This window comes from Tenrec ecaudatus, chromosome 1 (assembly GCF_050624435.1).
Source record: "Tenrec ecaudatus isolate mTenEca1 chromosome 1, mTenEca1.hap1, whole genome shotgun sequence".
Lineage (NCBI taxonomy): Eukaryota > Metazoa > Chordata > Mammalia > Afrosoricida > Tenrecidae > Tenrec > Tenrec ecaudatus.
The window spans coordinates 18486713-18500995 of NC_134530.1; the positions used below are offsets into that span (position 1 = coordinate 18486713).

Sequence of the window (14283 nt, forward strand, 5' to 3'; positions counted from 1 at the left end):
ACACTTTCAGGTTTGAGAACAATAATAATACTGTTCCCATGGGATAATTATAGACAGGTATATTCTGCGACTACCACTTTAGGATGTTTTAATCTTCAGTTGCCCTAAAAGAATTATCTGCTGAGCAGAGTATTTTGATACAAATAAACACCATTAAAAGAAATATACAAGAAACATGGGTGTATTTTTGTAGATAAAATTTGGATTATAAAGCAGATGTGTGCACTGAGGAAAGGATGATTTAGATCTTCACAATTTTCAGCTCTTTTTCTTTTGCATAGCTCCCTAATCTAGAGATTGTTCTGCTTTGTAGAGAATAATTTTCAAATGCAAAGTTTCCATAGGGCCTGCTTTATGTCCTTGTTTCTAAGAGTGTAGATAAAGGGGTTCATCATGGGTGTGGCTACAGTGTACATCACTGAGGCTATTGCACTGGACTTGGAATTTTGAGTAGCAGCAGAACTGAGATAAACCCCAAGAGCTGTACCATAAAACAAGGAAACCACAGATAGGTGGGACCCACAAGTGGAAAAGGCTTTATACTTGCCTCCAGCTGATGAAATTTTCAAAATGGAGGACACAATCTTTGTGTAAGAGAAAAGGATTCCACTGAATGGAATAACACCCAGAAGCGCAGCTACAAAATAAATCACTAAGGTATTGAGGAATGTGTCAGAGCAAGCAAGTTGGACTACCTGGTTAAGTTCACAAAAAAAATGGGAGATTTCCAACTCTGTACAAAATGACAAACGCAAAACCATTAACCCATGTAATAGAGCATCCAGTACACCCAATAACCAGGAGACCAGAAGCAGAAATCCACAGAACCTTGGATTCATGATGACCATGTAGTGCAGTGGGTGACAGATGGCCACAAACCGGTCATAAGCCATCACTGTCAAGAGAAAATGATCCAATCCTGCAAAAAGGAGGAAAAAATACATCTGAGTGATGCAATGTTCATAAGAAATAACTCTGTTCTGCAACTGGATATTCAGCAGCATCTTTGGGACAGTGGTGGTGGTGAAACAGATGTCAGAAAAGGAGAGGTTGGAGAGGAAGAAGTACATGGGTGTGTGGAGGTGGTTGTCCTTGATGATGGCCAGGATGATGAGCAGGTTCCCAGTGAAGGTGACCAAGTACATAGACAGGAAGAGTCCGAAGAGGAGGGGCTGCAGCTCTGCCTCTTCTGAGAGCCCCAACAGGATGAAATGTTGAAAATGTGTGTGATTTCTTGGTTCCATGTAGTTGAAGAAACTATTGGAAAAGAAAAGAGCAATGGAAACTTAAATATAAGACTTTAACACCGTTGTAACAGATATGCTGTATATTCCATTTTAGCATGTAATTAATTCCAATATAATATTAAGTTGAGAATGTCACAAGTCCTGAATGCTTAACCTTGTGATAACACACCTGACTCGCATCCCTTTCTTGAAATCACATCTTTTTGAAAATGAAATGTAAATCCTACAATTTCCATGAAACTTTGTTTTTTCTTCAATCAACAAACGTCTTTGACTAATTATTGTTTGCCAAGTATTCTCTTTTTTTAATCCTTTTTGGGGGGCTCATACACCTCTTATCACAATGCATACATCCATCTATTGAGTCAAGTACATTTGTACAAAGGTTGCAATCATCATTATCATTTTAAAAAATAATTTTAAAGGGAGCTAATACAACTCTTACCACAATCCATACATAAATTCATTGTGTGTCAAGGACATTTCTACATTTGTTGCCTTCATCATGCTCAAAACATTTCTTTTCTACTTGAGCCCTTGTTCTGAGTGCCAAAAATTCTGGAAGTCCTGAAAACTGCAGTAAAAATTTTAAACCATTGCCCTTATTTGATGAGTAGTAACTGCAGTAGTAATTTCAAGGCTAATGAGAAGTCAGCTGAGTTGAAACCTACTGACCTCTCCTCATCGAGAAGAAACAAGAAAGGTGTAAATTGAAATACACATGAAATAAATGAGTCAAAGAGACTGATGGAGCCAGCCAACATCACTCTCCACAACTCTGGATCTGAAGAACTAGATGGTGCTGCTCTACAGATATCATCTGCTCTGAACAAGCTCTTGTATAGAATGTGTTGGGGTAGGCAGACTTTGCGGAACAAACCTCAAAATCATACAAGACACCAGGCTCACAGGCCAAGAGAGATTGTCGGAAACCTAAAGACTATATAATCCTTATCCTTCCAGTCTAGAATTGAATGCACATCCGGCTACAATAATTAAACATTTAAGATCAAAGGGGCAGAATATCCTCAAGAGCAAAGTTCAGAGGGATAGGAAAGAGGAAATGGACACAGGAAATATAGGGACCAAGGGGGATTGCAAGAGATGAGTTCTATCAGAATGTTTAAGAATTGCTGAATGCATAACTATGGTCTGTTCTATAAACCTTCATCTAATTCATAAAAAATTATATATCTCCACTCTCAAATGTTCTTCTAGGACATATATGTATTGAAGGTGGAGTGTGAATTGCTTACTCTCACTCTCATATCAATGTGATGCCAACTCATATCAACCCTGTGAGACAAGGTAGAACTGCCCTTGTGGATTTCCAAGACTATAACTCTACACAAGTCATAAACCCAGCCTTTCTCCTGAAAAGAGAGTGGTAGCTTTGACCTGCTGACCTTGCACTTAGCAGCGCCCAAAGAGTACACATTGTACCACCAGGGTGCCAGTAGATTATTAGTAATAAGTAAATTATTTATAATTATTACCTGATGAAATAAAGTAAAGTAGAGCAGTAGCAACAAAAGTTGAAGACCCTCAATGAGATGGATGGACACAGTGGCTGCAAAACTATGTCCTCGAACATAACAATTGTGACCATGGAGCAGGATTGGGTGGACTTTCCTATTGTTGTATTCCTGTAGCTAGGAGTCACAACAACAGCAAAAAGTTCTACCTTGGAGTGGAAATGCTTCCTTACAGAACAAAACCCACTGCCTTGAATCAATGCTGACTCATAGCGACCCTCCTGCCAGTTCCTGAAACTGAAACTATGTAAGGGAATGGGAAGCCCTGTCTTACTCCCACGGAGCTGCTGGCGGTTTCCAGCTGCCGACCATGCAGATATCAGGCCAACACATGGCCCCTACTGCACCAGGGCTCCGCTTCGTTGCACAGTCATCTTCAATAAGGAGGCTTTCAATAGAAAGTCAGAAGGTATTTAGGATGCTAGCCAAACAAAAAGTGTCAAAACATTTTAGACAAGGACAGAAGTAGTTCAAAGTCCTTGGTACAAGAATATTGTTCACATGCTCTGACAATAACAAGGAGGACATTATGAATGAGTGAAACAGGAAGCAGGATTGAGTTACAGTTAGGGGTAGAAAAAAATAAGGGTCTGATGATCATGATGCCACGGAAGACACCATGACATGGGTCTCAGAGTTCAATGAGTATTCGTAGATGTAATATTGTATCACATCACAGTGGATGTTACTGAATTAAGATTACTTGGTATTTCATTATTATATTATTCTGAGCCTGGTGGGACAAATGGTGAAGCACTTGATTGGTACCAGAAAGGTTGTCAGTTGCAGCCACATCAAAGAAGCCTCAGAGAAAAGTCTACTCACTAGCTTCCTATAACTCCCAACCCTGAAACCTTAGAGAGCGGTTCTGCTCTGCATTCATGTGTCTGCCACGACCTGGAACTAACTTGATACCAACTAACCACATTATGTTGTTTGTATATACTAATAAAAGAAAACTAAACGATAAATAATTCAGCTTTACATAAAATGGATGCTCTCTCCTGTTTGGCATAACATTTGCATGTTCTAATTATAGCAGACAACTTAAGATGTTTATGTAAGCTATTTGATCAATTGTTGTCTCATTCAGTCATATCTTCTCCTACCCCCTCCACTTTCAACCATAATGTTGTATTATGCCCCGAGGCTGAGCTGATCCACCAGGGAAACACACTCTACAAATAATCCAATTCATTTTTCCCTCCTCTGAATACTGAATTTCCTAATTCATGGATTCCAATGGGATAGTCATGATTGTGGGTATATCAAGGACCACGGCGCCCTGTCGCGGAGTTCTTTGTATTGATACTCTGCCATGTAATAGAGAAAGAAAGAAAGCTATTCTACTGAAAAAATGGCGTAGACGAAAAGAGAAGACAGGAGATTATTAAAAGATATGAAAGAAAAACAGTAAAGAACACAGCAGCCTCACTTCTAACACAGAACCCCTTCTAACACAGAACCCCTACTTCTAAATCCCACAGCACCCAGAACAGTAATATAACTAGATAAATATTCCAAACTTTAAGACATAAAAGGATTCCTGTACTCATAGTATAAAGATACTATTCAAAAATCAGTAAATTATGGAAATAGCTATAGGAAAAAATAGAAGAAAATTCAAAGAATGATTTCAACTACATTGTTCTCAAAATTCAGTGTGTTTGGGAGACATTTTTGGTATAAGGACAATCATTGTTAAGCATATTTGAGAAATACTAATGGATTCTATCAACTTCTAAGAGAGTAATGACATTAATCCTGTACAATCTCTTATAGAAAATAAGCATAGGGAATATTTCCTAATTAATTCTGTGAAATTAGCATTAATCTTATATAAAAAACAAATATAGAAATTGTAGCAAAGCTGCAGATCAATATCACTCATGAACATAAATGGAAATATACTGAGAAAAAATACTAGCAAATCAAATCAAATACCATATGAAAATATTGTACAGTGCAACTAGTAGAAGTTGTTTCAGGAATTAAACACTGGTACTGTTTCAAGATTTGAAAATACGGTTATGTAATGTCTTATATCAGCTACATAAAAAATAATCATATCATATCATCTGAATGAAAATAAGCATTTGGTGAAGATTAAAATAATTATTTGCACTTTTATTCTTTCCACAAACATCCTTACATTCATAAAGGACATCTATTAAAACTTGCAAATAGGGATTAGGCTCAATGTTTGAAATTTAAACAATTTTCCCTTTAGCTCAAGACACACTTGAGGATGATCACTTTATATTGCTCTGGGTGTCCTCACAAGCACAATAGCAAAAAATTAAAAATAAGATGGTTTACAGAGTGGGAAGGTAGAAATAAAGCAATCTTTGTTCACAGAAGTAATAATTGTCTACAGAGAAACCCCAAAGAAACAACCATAAAAATATACAGCAGTGAATTGGTTTCTACATATCAACAACCAAAGAGAGCACATCAATAATAATAATACATAGGAGTTAGTCTACCAAAAGTCTAGCAGAGTACTTAAAATATAATTATAAAAGAAGAATTCAATAAATTGATATTCCTTGTTCATGAATTGAAAGGACCATAAGTATTGTCAAGGTATAAATTCTTCTCAGCTTGATCTGTAGGTCTAACACAATTACAATAAAAAAACAAGTTAATTTATAGCTATTGCTATAAAAATAGATGAATAGACATATAATTCCTGGTTCATAAAAATAAAAACAACTCATAATAAACTGAAGCATGTGACAAGCATTAGGCAAAGCATCTGAAGGACAGTCTCTGAAATGTTTGACCAGTTTGCCTCAACACTAACATGATCCTCAAATCAAGAAGTGCTTATCAGCCAGAGGAGTCTAAGCAGATCGTGACTAATATATGCAATGTTGGACTCTTCATGGAAGATATTAATAACAGGGAACTACAGATGAGGCTAAAGAGAACTACCTTACTGTAGTTGTGTGTGTTCTGTAATTATAAAAGTGTTCACAAAATAGAATTCAGTCAAATAAGAGACAGGAGTTAAATGAAAACCCCTTGGAAACAAGCTTCACCCAGACGCCATTACACGCATTGGACAAGCAGAGTCACTGTGGCAACTCTCATCTTCCGCATCCCTTAAATTACACTCGTGATGACAGTTTCAGAAAGGAGATAAGAAATTAAACGAAACAACTAATTTAAAATGACGAGCATGCCTCCCACTACTCAGTGGATTTCAGGGTGAATTATATTACAACCGGTCACACATTACACATCCCTCAGTTCTCCTGTGGTATTTCCACCTTTTCTCTCTGCGTGGATTTGACAGCAGCAAGACTGGGTTGCTTACATTGACCAGGACGCTCCTCCACAGGGCGAGCCTGACTGCACACATCCTCTGCCACAGTCTCCGTACCGACTCCCCACAACTTTCAGAATGTCAATCCTGTGGTAAGAATACAGCTATTCGTTATCTCCCTGCTGCCCACTTGGCCACACTCATCCACCACTTTTTATTCCTGGCCTTCAGTCATCATCACATGTGAACTAGATCATGTCATTCCCTAAAAATAAATGACAGCACTAATAATAATCCCAATATTGCTGCTCTGTTGCCACCTCCTCAAAGATCAATATGATTAAGAGCTCCCTTGTGAATTCTTCACTAAATCCCCCAGAAAGGTAGTGATATGATCCACTTCACCAAGATTTTTGAACCATTTTAAGATATGGGATTCATTTTTTACATGACTGTTACCCTATGAAAACTACATGATGACTGAAAAAAGGAGCAATGTTTGCTAATTTTTTTGACGCAGAGCATAATTTGGTGTGAAATAAATCTTTCCTGAGCTGGTGGATGAGCGCAATGGCTGAGTGAGGTTGCATAGATACATCTAACAACGTGGGAGAAAGAGATGTGGTGAAACTGGGTAAACGCTGTTGAGAGAAAGAAGGTGGCTGTGCAACGTGAGGAGTATAATCAACGACACTGAACTTTACAAGTACTTTTGGACTTGGAGAATGTTCTGTTGTGCATATTTTTGCCACAATTAGAAAGAAAACTACAGTTATAACAATGACTACAGGGAAGGAGAAAACATTCTAGAATTGAATATGGTGACACTTTGACAGCTCTCCTCGCTTTGATTGAATTTCTGCATTTTGTAGCATGTGGATGAAGTGCTAATAAAACTCTTTTTAAAAGTTTTAAAAAATAAAGAAGTTGGATGAGTGAGCCAACACCAAGAAGAAAGAATAGAGAAAGAATACATTTAGTGTATCTAGAATCATCCTCTAGAACCGGGGCTTTAACTTATCAGGATATTATATCATTAAAATTGATTTATAGGTTAGTCCACTTTATATAGTGAGGTCCCTCACTCACCCCCCGTCCCAGCACCTGTGAGGCTGCTGCAGGTCATCCAGATGTTTTCGTGGAAGAGTCTCTGTCCAACAGCGCTGCGTCTTCCTCGTGCTGCTGTTAAAGTGAGAAGTGGTGTCTGCAGAAAGGGCATGAGGATGTAAGTACTCGTGAGGGCTCTGGAAGATGAAACTGAGTTTCCTCACCACCTGAAACTGTCAATTACATGAGTGTGGAGAGTTGAAGTATTTACGGTCCTGTGGCTTTAGCGGAGAAATTCCCATGTGCCTCATTAAGGAAGTGTTCTTTTGTCTTATCCACCTTCAGAAATTTATTTCTCTTGATCTAAGGGGAAAAAAGGCAAACGTGTGCCACTTTGACCCTGGGGAGACAACTTGCAGCTCCAGGTTCAACTTTTATCCCATCGAACTCCTTCTTCCCAAGAGGTTGTCCTTTCTATTTTGGTGTCTCTAGCATGCAGGGTAACCCGCAATGGCTGTGCTATGGGTGCATTTCCTTCTCTGGAGGGCTAAAGAACACAGCTGGACACAATTCACTGAGGCCTCAGAGTTTAATGAAATATTTCTGACCATGTACAACTCCACACAGACTCATCCCTGTATTTTTACCATATCGTTCATTGTGATTAATTGACTATAATCCTTGAATAAAAAGAAAGTCATCCCTGTCAATTGGGTATTGGTAGAGGGCACTACCAAATCACCTCAAAAAAATCTCTACACATCTACAGGTCACAAATCATGAAGAGAAAAGATAACACAATTTAGATTTCTACCTGGACAGGAATAGATTCTTCTTCCATACTGTGGGAGACATGCCTGATCCAACCCCACTGCAATGGGGTGAACACTAAGGGTGTTATTTTTGCTTCTGCGGGTTTCTGAGACTGTTACATGTTACATGAGTAAAGTTTCATCTTTCAGAGCCATTTGTGGCTGCAAAGGTTTAACCTTTTAATTAGCAGCCCATCTTGGAACTCACTACACAACCAGGGCTCATAAATGATTATTCCAGTAAGAAAAAAATTGTGTCCTTTCCGTAAGGGAGATGGTTCCATGTAACCAACCTGGAAGAATGATCTCACATTTCAGCTTAAGTGTTGGTCTCTGCCGCTGAGAGATTGGGCACTCATCAGTGGCAGTGTCCAAACAACCTTCATATCTACCACCATAGCCACCCTTTTCATGAACCCTGTGTAATGATGAGTCAGTGAGGAGAGCAGATGGCAATCTTCCCAGAATGGGTCATATTATACACTGCATTATGAACATCCTCCTCTCCAGAGGGAACCCTTTGTTGAGCATTGACAAGAAACATGAATATACTACTATACCTAAATACTATACTATACCTAACTACTCCACCCCTATTCAGAAAGATGTTTCCATATAGTGATGGTTCTGTGTGGACAAAGGAGAGGGGAGGTGGGAGATAGGAAGGGGATGTCAACCTACCCAAGGACAAGGGAATAACAAGCCAACTAAAATCAATGGAGCGAAGGGTGTAGGATGCCTAGTGGGGCTTAAACAAGGGCAATGTAATCGTGAGGAATAACTAAAATCTGAATGAAGTCTCAATATGATTGTGAGACAAGAGGAAAGTAAAAGGAAATATTGGAGAGATCTAGGAGGCAAAGGCATTTATAGAGGTTCAAATACAGGGATGTGCATATATAAATATATTTATATAGAATGATACAGAAATAGATCTACTAAGGTAGCAGATGGACATTGGACCTCAACTCAAGTATACCCTAAATGCAAGAACACTTTGTTCTGATAATTTGGCATTCTGTGATGCTCACCTTCTCTACATGATTGCTGAAGACAAAATGGGTGCAAAAGCAAATGTGATTAAGAAAACCAGTGGTGCCTGCCATCAAAAGATATACCATCTGGGGTCTTAAAGGCTTTAAGATAAACAAGCGGCCATCTAGCTGAGAAGCAACAAAGTTCACATGGAAGAATTACACCTGCCTGTGTGATTGTGTGGTTTCGATGGGATCAGGTATCAGGCATCAAACACCCAGAACAAAAAATTATATCAATGTGAATGCAGGGGCATGGAGAATGGAGACGCAAAGCCCATCTATAGACAATTGGACATTCCCTTACAGAAGCATCACAAGGAAAAGAGGAACCATTCAGTGTGCAGTATAGCACCTACGAAACACAAAACTTTCCTCTAGTTCTTTAATGATTCCTCCCTCCCACTATCGTGATCTCAATTTTACTTCACAAATCTGACTAGACCAGAGGATGTACACTGCTACAGATTCAGTTTGTAACACAGGGAATCCACGACAGATGAACTCCTCAGAACCAGATATACCAGGAGGGTATAGATACCAGGAGGAGAATAGAGATACCAGGAGGGTAAGGGGAGGGTGGGGGGAGAAATGGGGAATTGATCTCAGTGATCTACATATGACCCCTTCCTCAAGGGATGGGAACAGAAAAGTGGGTGAAGGGAGACAGCAGTTGGTGTAAGATGGGGGTGGGTGGGTCATAAATTTATAAATTATCAAGGGCCAACAATGGAGGGAGGGGAGGGTAGGGGGAAATAACGAGCTGATATTAAGGACTCAAGTAGAAAGGAAATGCTTTGAAAATGATCATGGTTATATACATGCAAATGTGCTTGACACAATGGGTGTATGCATGGATTGTGATAAGAGCCATAAGAACCTCCAATAAAATGATTTAAGAAGAAAAAAAGAGACACGTCGGCCCAGTCCAACTCAATCCATTAGTCCCATAGTAGTTCATAAGTCCCTCTTCAGACTCATGCAGTCACATTCAATGATGCAGAGCACAGGAAGATCACAAGGTTGATGCAAAGTTGCATGGATCTGAGGTCGGTTGAATCATGGCAGGTCACCTGCAGTTCTGAGGGTGGCCAGCAAGCAGGAAGACCAAGAAGGGAAGGGGAAGGGGAGAGACAGAGACAGACAGACAGAGAGAGAGAGAGAGAGAGAGAGAGAGAGAGAGAGAGAGAGAGAGAGAGAGAGAGAGAGAGAGAGAGAGAATCCTTCTGAGAGTGATTTATCTCCATAGTGCCTGTAAGGCCGGTCATCAGACTGACCTGATTGACAGGCTGTACTCCATCATGTCTTCTTACAGGTGCCGTGCTGGCACAAGAAACCTACCACACCAGGGGTAGGAAGGAGACGTAGGGAAGGGAAAGCAAGCTGCTGTAAGGGAGACTGAGGCTCACTTGGGTCAAGGAGAAGACAATATCCTCCAGGAGGAAGAAGAGCAAAAACTGGGGGAGGGAAAAGTGACAAGACCAGCGATGCAGAGGTTTGATAAATTAAGGTGTTGAATACAAAACTGATGATCTGAAATGTAAACCCTTAGTAATTCAAAATGAAAAATTAAAAATGGATTCTCTCATCATTGCTACTATTTATACATGTAATTTTTAAAAAGACAGGCCATTTTCTTGTGAGACTGGTTAGTCCATGCATGTGAATCCTCGGACAAATAATAACCAATTATCTCAGTCAAAACAAACTTTTATTTCTTCTTATTTGCTTAACATCAGTTTGTAATATCGTCATACATTGACGGTTTCAATCTTTTTTTTGTAAAGTGAAAAAATATATTTATTCAGGAATGAAGATTTTGCCCAACTTCCACAGTTTCTCACATGCTGGTCTTTGGACCAAAAGCACTCCCCATCTTTCAACAATTGAGTTAAATGGATCGTCCCCAGAAGGACTGTGCTCACCTCTCCTAATACCTTCATGTAGATTGCATCCTTCACACCATGCATACACAACTCTCTGTGCTTTCCATTCATAATACATAAATCTGGGGCTCAGCATATCAATCTGACTTTAGTTAGCAACACATCTTTGTAAATAATAATATAAATGTGTTTATATTAATGTATTAGAAACCAAAGCCCCAAACCATTGACATTGGGTTGAAGCTGACTCAGAGGGACACTAAAAATGAAGTAAAACTATCCCTATGAGCTTCTAAGAGTTTAACTCATAGCAAGAGTAGCAAGCTAAAATAGAATATACAGAATATCTGTTAAACTGGTGTTAAATTCTTATAACTAAGTTTGCATTGCTCTTTTCTTTTCCAATAGTTTCTTCAACTACATGGAAACAAGAAACCACACACATTTTCAAAAATTCATCCTTCTGGGGCTTTCTGAAGCTACAGAGCTGCAGCCCCTCCTCTTCGGACTGTTCCTCTCCATGTACCTGGTCACCTTCACTGGGAACCTGCTCATCATCCTGGCCATCACCACAGACTCCCACCTCCACACACCCATGTACTTCTTCCTCTCCAACCTCTCCTTTGCTGACATCTGTTTCCCCTCCACCACTGTCCCAAAGATACTGCTGAACATTCAGATGCAGAACAGATTCATTACATATGAGCATTGCATCACCCAGATGTATTTTTTTTCCTGGATCTTGTAGAAGTAGATCATTTTGTTTTGACAGTGACGACGGCCTATGACCGGTTTGTGACCATCTGTCACCCACTGCACTACACGGTCATCATGAACCCAGGCTTCTGGCCTCCTGGTTATTGAGTGTACTGGATGCTCTGTTACATGGGTTAATGATTTTGCCACTGTCATTTTGTACAGAGTTGGAAATCTCCCAATTTTTCTGTGAACTTAACCAGGTAGTCCAACTTGCTTGCTCTGACCCATCCCTCAATACCTTAGTGATTTATTTTGCAGCTGGACTTCTGGGTGTTATTCCACTCACTGGGATCCTTTTCTCTTACACGAAGATTGTGTCCTCCATTTTGAAAATTTCATCAGCTGGGGGAAAGTACAAAGCCTTTTTTGCACTTGTGGGTCCCACCTCTCCGTGGTTTCCTTGTTTTATGGTACAGCTCTTGGGGTTTATCTCAGTTCTGCTGCTACTCAAAATTCCAGGTCAAGTGCAATCGCCTCAGTAATGTACACTGAAGCCACCCCCATGCTGAACCCCTTTATCTACACTCTTAGAAACAAGGACATAAAGCAGGCCCTAGAGAAACTTTGCAGTTGACAATTATTCTCTAAAAAGCAGAACAACGTCCAGGTTAGAGAGCTTCTAATGATAAAGAATGCTGAACATCGTGAGGATCTAAATCATACTTTCCTCAGCTCACTCATCTGCTTTCAATCCCAATTTTATCTGCTTTCTTTTTATGAATAATATACCTATGTTTCCTGTATATTTCTTTCAAAGGTATTTTATTTGAATCAACAGCCTCTCCTCAAAAGGCAATTCTTTTACGGCGACAGCAGATTGAAACATGAAACATCCTCCACTGCTAGTCACAGAATATACCTGTGACTTTTTTTCTGATCTGTGAGCCTTGGATTTGCTCTCCGCTCCAGTGAGAAGCCTGACCTAATGTCATTGAATTCAACCACATTTGAAGCCACGTTGTTACTGTTGAACCCACCAAACCTCACCAGCCAGGAGAAGTCTATTTATTAACTTTGGGCCCTCTGTGTTCGGAACCAGACTAGACTTATTCATGTCTATAGCTGTGTGAGATATTTTCTTGATATAAATGTTTCTGCTTATTATATGTATGGGTATCGTGATGTTTGCTTTCTAGAGAATGAAGTCTAACACCTTTGGTCTGAATGTGGTTGTAGAGAAACAAAATCATATGGATGAATTTTCCAAATTTGTTGTAAAGTCTGACAAATTCTCCAAGTGTTACTAACTCTGCCTTCTTTAATCTGTCACTGTTATTAGTAAGGAGGGTGCTGTTAAGTCAAGTGAAGTGAGAATGTTATTATGTAAGGTATTACCACCAAGAGATTAACTTCTGGTGAGGAATGAAGTGCTGGCTGATCATGTGTTTGATCATTTTCAGCAATTTTGTCAGGATGAGCAGTATAGGGAAGCTGGCTGATTGGTTGCTACTACTTATAATAGACAAAGTGGTAATTTAAAATGTTTGGGCTCAGGAATTAGGAATCATTTTTCAAAAGTCACATGAAAGACCTGTTCATAATACAATTAAAAAAAATCTCATTTCAAGATGTTGTACAACATAAAACAAAAAATCGGCAGTCCGGCAAAGTTATTTTTCTGAAAGAAAGAGATTTTATGGATTAGAAATCAAACTGTCCAATCAAAAGTTATGAGAAGAACATATGAGTTATTATACATAGCCTTTATGATGAACAATAATGGTTTCTAAATCTAAAATATTTGTCTATCAGAAGTCAGAAAGGTATAATTGGTCATTTACATTGATTTAGAAAAAATTTCTATAAAGTATCACATACCTCTAAATTAAAGAAAGTTGGTAAATTTTAAAGCTTTAGTAAGAATAAAAACATATTCCCAAACTATTTGAATGAAAATATTTTTTAAATTCCAATACCAGGCTTTCCTTCTGAAGATTGTTGTTGCTTTACCCCTCCATATGTTCACACCTGTATTTAATCCTAACTGTTCTCAGAAAGAAGCATTTCCTGAATTAGACATGAAACATGGCTTTCCCCCTCTCATTTGTTTGATTAAAAAAACCCCAAAAAACAAGTTTCCAAGTGCTGTTATGATAGAAAAGGGAGTTTTCCATTGCGTTTGAAATTTAAAAGAAGAACTGCTTTAGAAAAATCCAAGTTGAATTATAATCCCCACACCGACTATAAAAGGGACATGCACACATTTCAAAACCAATGACCAACCCATATGTGATGGTAGGACATTTTATTTCTGAAAACCAAGAATTAGAGTTCAATGTCCATGAGAAGGCTCTGTTTCCCAGTGATGACGCTTCATGTCCTGTCGTGGGTTTTGCAGATTGTGTTCATGACAAGTCTCTGAGAAGTTCAGGTTGTTTCAAGTTAGAGGAAGTAGTCGTCATCTGTGTCCTATTCTAGTTTCTTCTCACATTTCACCACAGAAATGACGCTTACTTCTACGCTACATCAAATAGTGTATTAAATCTTATATCACACACCTTCTAAATGACTAGAAATATATTTACAAACATTGTGTGATATTAAGAAGCCCTGATGGTGCAGGGTGTTAAGTGTTAGGAAATTAGTCCCAAGTTAAGCAGTTCAAACCTTCCAGGAGAAAGATGAGGCAGTCTGCTCAGATAAAGATTTGCCATCCCATCAGCCCTCAGAATTCAACCTGTGATAGTGGATT

The 14283-nt window shown here is 39.0% G+C and overlaps 1 protein-coding gene and 1 pseudogene across 1 annotated transcript; one reads left to right on the forward strand and one right to left on the reverse strand.

The window, feature by feature from the left end:
• Nucleotides 1-323: 323 nt before the first annotated feature.
• On the reverse strand, nt 324-1277 carry LOC142447747 (olfactory receptor 7A5-like). The gene has a single exon (XM_075549054.1). The coding sequence runs from the start codon at nt 1242-1244 to the stop codon at nt 324-326; it is 921 nt and encodes a 306-aa protein (XP_075405169.1). The 5' UTR covers nt 1245-1277.
• Nucleotides 1278-11352: 10075 nt separating this feature from the next.
• LOC142447856 (olfactory receptor 7A10-like) lies at nt 11353-12165 on the forward strand (annotated as a pseudogene).
• The last annotated feature ends 2118 nt before the right edge of the window (nt 12166-14283 follow it).